A 7,121-nucleotide genomic window follows, 5' to 3' on the forward strand; every position below is an offset into this window, starting at 1 on the left:
GTTTTCGTAAGATAGCGCAAAATTTTGTGTTATGTCAGGAACAGTTAAGATATTTTTGATGCACTGTATTAAGTTTTGATAATAAAGAAAATAATCTTTATCTTTATGTTTTGTTATAAGAACTTTACTAAATTCTAAATTAGAAAACTTCATATTATTCATAAATGCTCGTCCCTGTTCGATATTTTTTGGTAATGGTGATTCTGTAAGATTTGAATGTTTATTAAAAAAACGTATTATTTCATTACCACCTTTATTGTTTATTTTATATTTCGTTACTAATAACATTAGATCTTTATAAGCATCATTAGGAAATTCTGTGCAAGTTTTGGTATTGAGATTTTTGGGTTCTTCAAAAATTTCAGGCTCTTCAGATGAATCTAATATATTTTCAAAGTTACTATCTTCAAGGCTCATCTCTGATATTGCACTTCCAATACTGTCAAATGACATATTTTGTACATTATTATCATCATTCACCTAAAATTATAAACCAAAATGAGTTAGTATAATTTGAGCTTTTTCTTTAAAAAGAATAATCTGGAATAACATAATTACCTCAACTTTATCATTTTCATATTCACTACTTAGATTACTTCTTGTATCCATTTCACTGCTATATTTTTCACTATCATTATTATCATCATCATCTTCTACTTCTACTTCTACATTTTTTAAGCATTTTTGGGCGTGTTGAGTATATGCAAAGCGTTGACTGAATATTCGCATACAAAGGAGCATTTGAAACTCATGTTACTAAATTAACGCGTCAAATTTGATGAAAAGTATCAATTCACTATTTAATTTATATGAGATTATGTGTGCTAATAAAATTATATTGCAAATTCATTGTAAAAATTTAATGAATTAATTGAATGGATTACAATTGATTGAGTTATTTGAATAGACACGACTACGCAAATTTACGCATTAATGAATGGAACTGGCTGTAAGAATCTGGTGGCTAATATCGCGGAATCATTCGCAATTTTACGCATTATAGCAAAATTTAAAATATGCGAAACACTCAGCAATTTTGCTGTCGGGAACTTGCCGAGTTCGTGGGTTGGCAAATCTAAAAATAAATGTAACAAGTCTATGATGTACCATATAAATATTGTTTATTATTTTATTTACTATTTCAATTTGCCGGCAACCTGCCAAGTGAATCTGACAGCAAAAGTGCTGAGTGTTTCGCATATTTTGAATTTGCTGTAACGGGCTGTAAGAATTCGGATGGCTTATTCAATCGGCTAATCATCTGATAATCAGCCGCAAATTTATTGGCTTAACACGGCAAATCACTTTTACAATAATGGACGGATGATCAGCCACAAATTTATGCGATAATCAGGTTATAAGCGCTCAAGATCACTATCAATCTGATCAGCCAAATGAGTTCACTGGCTGCAACTTTTTTTTTCCATGCATAAAAGCCCCAACATGTGTAACATGTTATTTTTTTATAAATTGGATTTGATTAATATTTCGATTGTACTATGTGCTTTTACGAGAGTTTTTTTTTAAAGTTCTCTTATGAAAGTGTTACAATATTTTTTCGTAATATCACGATGCAAAATTTTTGCATTAGTACATTCATTTTTTGTAATATTTCGCATTAGTTCATCCATTTTTCGCAATATTTCGCAAGTTTTTTTTCTTTTTTAGTATAGAATGGCGGAAATTACCTTATGACAGCTTGCCTCCTTTTTCTGAATTTCTGATTCATGTATTTCCCCCTTTTTCCTCATCCTTTTCGAATTTTCTAGTTCACCTTTTTCTCATATATTTCCTCTTTTTTCTCATATATTTCCTCCTTTTTCTCATATTTTCGTTTCAAATTTATTATCATAATGGCTACAAAGCGTGGCGAGAAACGAAGAATTGACGATAATGAAAGATTTTCAAAACGTAGTACTGAGGGTAGCGAAGCTGAGAAGCAAGTGAGAATATCCGATGATAGTGTTGATGGTATATATGACATAATATGTATCATATTCTTTATAAAAGAAATTATATAATATATAGTTAAATTATATTTTATTGTTAAAGTTAATAAAAAAACAATAGAAAAACTATTAAGAACCAATTCGCAGATAATTTCTAAGCTTGAAGTTCTTATCACCGGACAAAAAAATCTCGAAACCCATCTCTCGAGCATAGAAAAAAAGCTCAACGATAATAACAAAAATAATAATAATACAATAGATCCGGAGTATGTAAAGGTAATAAAGATGAATATTATTTAATGTAAACCTGAAATGCTAACCTCGTTTGATTAGGAGCTCGTTAAGAAGGTGTCGAAAATTTTATTTGAAAATTTTGTTTATCCTTCGCAAAGACGAAAGACAAACTCGCTACCGAAAAATATTTAAAAGACGAAAATCCGGAATTTATGCGCCAGTTCAAAAAAAATCAATGGATTATTTTTTTCGAAAAAAAAATTGCCCCGACTGTAAGTTAAAGCAATTATGAATTTTATTAAATTTCATACTAACATTTTTTTTTAATAGTTAGTACAACAACATAGAAGCATACGAGGGACGTTCACGTCTAGAGTTAAAGACGTTATGTATTCTGTTTTCGAAGCGACTGGGCATAAATTACCGTCTATTAACACTCAGGCTAGTCCGTCAAAGATTCAGGAATGGAAGAGTAAGGCGGAGGTGAAAAGATGTTACAACAACCTATTTAAAAAGGTTAAAGATGGGCAACCTACGACATATATGTCGCTGATAATTGATAAGTTGCGAAAAGAAAATAAAAATCCCTCAAAAACACAAATAGCGTATGCGATTAGCATATGTGAAACGTACTTAAATCCTAATAATCAAAACATTCAAATGAGCGAAAGTATAATGAAGTCGAAGATAATCAACAACTTAGTAAGTTTTTAATTTACAATTTGCAAAATGTGAATTATTTGAATTACAGTTTATTTATTTATTTATTGATTTTTAGCAAAAGTTGGAAAATAGGGATAAATTTACACATTCAGACGATGATTCTCATGATGGTAATGATGTAGACGATGGTGGTGATAGAGCAGCTGACGATAGAGCAGGTGCGGCTGATGATGATGTGACTAACGATGGTAGGCCTAACGATGGTGCGGCTAACGATGATGCGGCCAATGATGGTACGGCCAACGATAGTGCGGCCAATGATGGCATAGCTGACGATGATATACTTTCTATTGACTCTTATAACACGGAGGAGGAAGGTCGGTATGTAAATAGTTTATTAGAGAATTATGGGTTGCATAAAAAATAAATATTATTTTTTATATATATCACACGTAATAGCATTTTTTTTACCATAATTAATATAGTTTTAATAAATAAAATGGTTATTAATTCTTAACAACACGGGTGTGACATAAATAAATCGTGGCTGAAATTTGTGTTCAATTTGTGTTCAATTTGTGTTGATAATTCTGGTAAAAATTTGTTAATTTTGGCCAAATTTCGTTAAATTTGTTAAATTTGTGTTGAGTTTGTGTTGATAATTTTTAATTTATCACGAGGGGATAATATTTAGTAATTGTGCATATACAATTTCTGTGATTTTTTAAAATGCGGATTTCCGTAATTTTACGATATCGTATTTTCTGGCCAATCAAATTAGGCTGATCCTTGCATGTGATTTAATCATTTAATCATTTAATCATGCACGCGTTTTTGTCTTATTTATTTTTGTTTCTTATTTCTTTATTCTTTTGTTCAATATTTTTAATTTTTTTGTCTCTTCTTTCTATTATTTCTTTAATTATATACAATATATTTACATATATTTCATAATTTATTGCTTTGCAGGTATAGAAATATTTGTTTATTAATACTAATTATTTTCATTTTTTTTTACCTCTTTGTTATTTTGTATCGTAATACTAACAATAATATCCATGTTTCCTTTATTCCTTTTTACTTGTACTTTAATACTAACGATACTAACAATACTAACAACATGTTTATTTTTTCCTTTCTCTTTATTTCTTTATTCTTTTGTTCAATTACTTTGCAGGTATAGAAATATTTATTTATTAATACTAATTATTTTAATATTAACGCGTTTTTTTTACCTCTTTGTTACTTTATGTCGTAATACTAACAATACTATCTACGTTTCCTTTATTTCTTTTTACTTGTACTTTAATACTAACGATAATATCCATGTTTCTTTTACTCCTTTTACTGTTTCTTTAACTCTTTTTACCTTAATACTAACAATAATAACAATATTTCTTTTATCTTTATATCTAATACTAACGTTACTATAGCTGTTTCTCTTCTTTTTACGTCTAATAATATTGTTACTCTACTCTTTCTCTTTTTTACTTTTATGTATTCTGTATATATTAATAAATACTTGTAATTTTTTATGATTATATCTAATAAAACATACATTATATAAACTTATAGTACAGAAAATGAAGTATTATTTATCGAAATATTTTGAAATATTACGAAATATTAAGTTGTGTAAAATCACAGAATATTACGAATCGTCAAATTATGGAACATTACGCATCATAGAATTTCGAAATATTTTAAAAAGTTGCGAAGTATTACGCAGTAAAATTACGGAATATTACGAATCGTAAAATTACGAAGCCTTGCATACAGTAATATTTCGAAATATTTTAAAAAGTTACAAAATATTACGCTTACGCAAACTTGCGGCGGGTCTGAAAACTTACGAAATATTATGTAAAATTACGAAATATTGCGAACCGCAAAATTACGGAATATTACAAATCGTAAAATTACGAAGCTTTGCATATCATAATATTTCGAAATATTTTAAAAAGTTACGAAATATTACGCTTACGCAAACTTGCGGCGGGTCTGGAAGCTTACGAAATATTATGATGTGTAAACTTGCGCAACTTTTCGCACTATATAATTTCCTGATGTATGTCATTCTTAACACCAAATTCTTTAAGTTAAGATCTATGGGTTTTTACAAAATCATCATACTTGTTGTATTTCTCTTTAGTACAAGTAATCTTCATAGTCATGAATTATAGTTGAGTTAACAGTTTTTTGTCTTTAGAAGGTAGTGCTGAGTAATTCAAAAATGTTTTTTCTAATAATAACAAAGTTGAGGGTTTTATTTAAGTAAGCCCTAAAAGTTTTTTATTATTAAATACTATGTTTATAATTTAAAAAAATAAAAAATTATATTTTTTGTTCTGCAAAAAAAATGGACATAATGATTATTAGAAAGAGTTCTTTCGTTAATTTTTGATAATTTTATTTTTTTAATATATAAATATTTATTAATCTTAATAATTTTGCCAATCATAATTATATAAGATAAATTTTAATAATAAAGTATTTTTAAAATATTTAATTTAACTAGTTATTGGTATAATTATATATCAATATATAGTAAAATAATAAAAGTAAATTATTATTTCAATAATTATTTTTTATGAAGTTGTAATTTTGCCAAAAAAAGTAATTAATAAAGAATACTTATTATTTTTTTTTTTATAATTTAATAATAAAATCCTATTCTAATTTTTAAAAGTTAGTATTTTTTTTAAAAAAAAAAATCTAACCTTTTCCAATTTATAGTTTTTTTATATAAAATTTATTTTTTTACAAAAAAAGATAAAAGCTATAGTTAACTATATTAAAGTGCTCATTTTTTTTTTATTTTTAATAAAAATTACTATAAAATTGGTTAATTACATATAAAGCATTTAAATAATTATTAATGATTTACAGTGTGTCACGACAGGTTCGTGCGACACAGTTTAGCCAATAATATTTCATAAAAATCATTCGCGAACACTTTATTGTCTCTTAAGGCAAAGCAAAATGACTTCGCTGTAGACAGTTCCTAACTTTGGAAGGTGATATAGAAGACTATTGGACCAAAAAATCACCTAAAGACATTTCCATGTCTTAGTTTCTGCCAGAATCCGTTAGCTCCGCGAGCCGTGAACAGAAATCACTCGAACAACCCGCTTCGCTACAGGCATTGCTTAAACAAATCTGTCTATGGTACGTATATATATATATATATATTTTTACCTCGCTCCTGACTCGAGGTTAAGTTATGAAAACCCGTGACAAATTGCCATGATCAAATTCTGTCCGAGAAAAAGATTTTACTAACCCCGTTGTTGCATTAGAGGGTTCGACGTTGTCGCTGGTCCGAAACGGACGAAGGGGTTCAAATAGACTGTAAATATCGACCACACGGCTCTTGAAGGCTCAAAAAATTGCACGCCAGCACTTGAGAATGATGGAGCGGTATTCAACATGATAAACGACAGCGAAAAATGTTCTGAATAAGACCTCGGCGAAATGCTCACGCTGTTTGTGTCAAAAAAAGACAAGTTTACTGTATTCATTTAGACGTCATCAAACCCATCAACGAATGGATCAAGTGATGACTCGAGTCCGAGTATCGACGTGTTCCTATTTTTCATGTGGTAGTGCCGACTTAAAACGAAAGTCTCAATCATGGTTAGGCATCTATTGGCTGAATTGAAAGTTCGTCAGAGACTACTCCACTCGACATGGCACATGAGGCAACGAAATCTTTTTATTATACTGTTAGGGTCTCGTTCTATGAGAATAATTTCAAACCATACCAGAAACTTATGAGATCGGAATGGTCAAGGAACCTTGATTATGTGCCGCTCAACAGTAAGGATCCTTGGCTTAATCAAAGTTAAAAAGGAGGATTTTATGAAGGGATTTGTCCAGATATTTGTATAAAGGAATCATCCCTGACAGGTCGTAAGCGCAAAACCAATTAGATAGATGATGAACAAGATGTGGATAAGGTATTTGGGATTGTTACTGATGCAAAGGAATGAAAAATCAAAAAATCAAGAAATCAAGAAATATCACTTATATTACAAAAATCTCAAATTATATTCATTCATTAAAATTTACTCATCTCCTATTTACACTTATTATTACGCTCATCTAAACATCACCACATAATCTCGCTATTATACTTCATGAAGTGCACTCTAGATGGAGAAGAGAAGCCATCATTTAAGCTATCGGAACCGTATTTGTTCTAAGCCATATTGTATGGTTATCAGAAAGGCACAGAAGCCTGTGGCATTCTACAAAGTGGAGAGCAATCGAGGG

General features: G+C 29.3%; 1 protein-coding gene across 1 annotated transcript; it reads left to right on the plus strand.

Moving 5' to 3' along the window:
* Positions 1-1,853: 1,853 nt before the first annotated feature.
* OCT59_016626 (uncharacterized protein) lies at positions 1,854-3,273 on the plus strand (the record flags this gene model as incomplete). The annotated part of the gene is made up of 5 exons (XM_066145818.1): positions 1,854-1,971; positions 2,053-2,225; positions 2,342-2,455; positions 2,514-2,885; positions 2,962-3,273. 5 exons carry the CDS (start codon positions 1,854-1,856, stop codon positions 3,271-3,273), a joined length of 1,089 nt encoding a protein of 362 aa, XP_066003561.1.
* Between the last annotated feature and the right edge of the window lie 3,848 nt (positions 3,274-7,121).

The sequence above is a fragment of the Rhizophagus irregularis genome, chromosome 25 (genome assembly GCF_026210795.1).
Source record: "Rhizophagus irregularis chromosome 25, complete sequence".
In the NCBI taxonomy this organism is placed as follows: Eukaryota; Fungi; Glomeromycota; class Glomeromycetes; order Glomerales; family Glomeraceae; genus Rhizophagus; species Rhizophagus irregularis.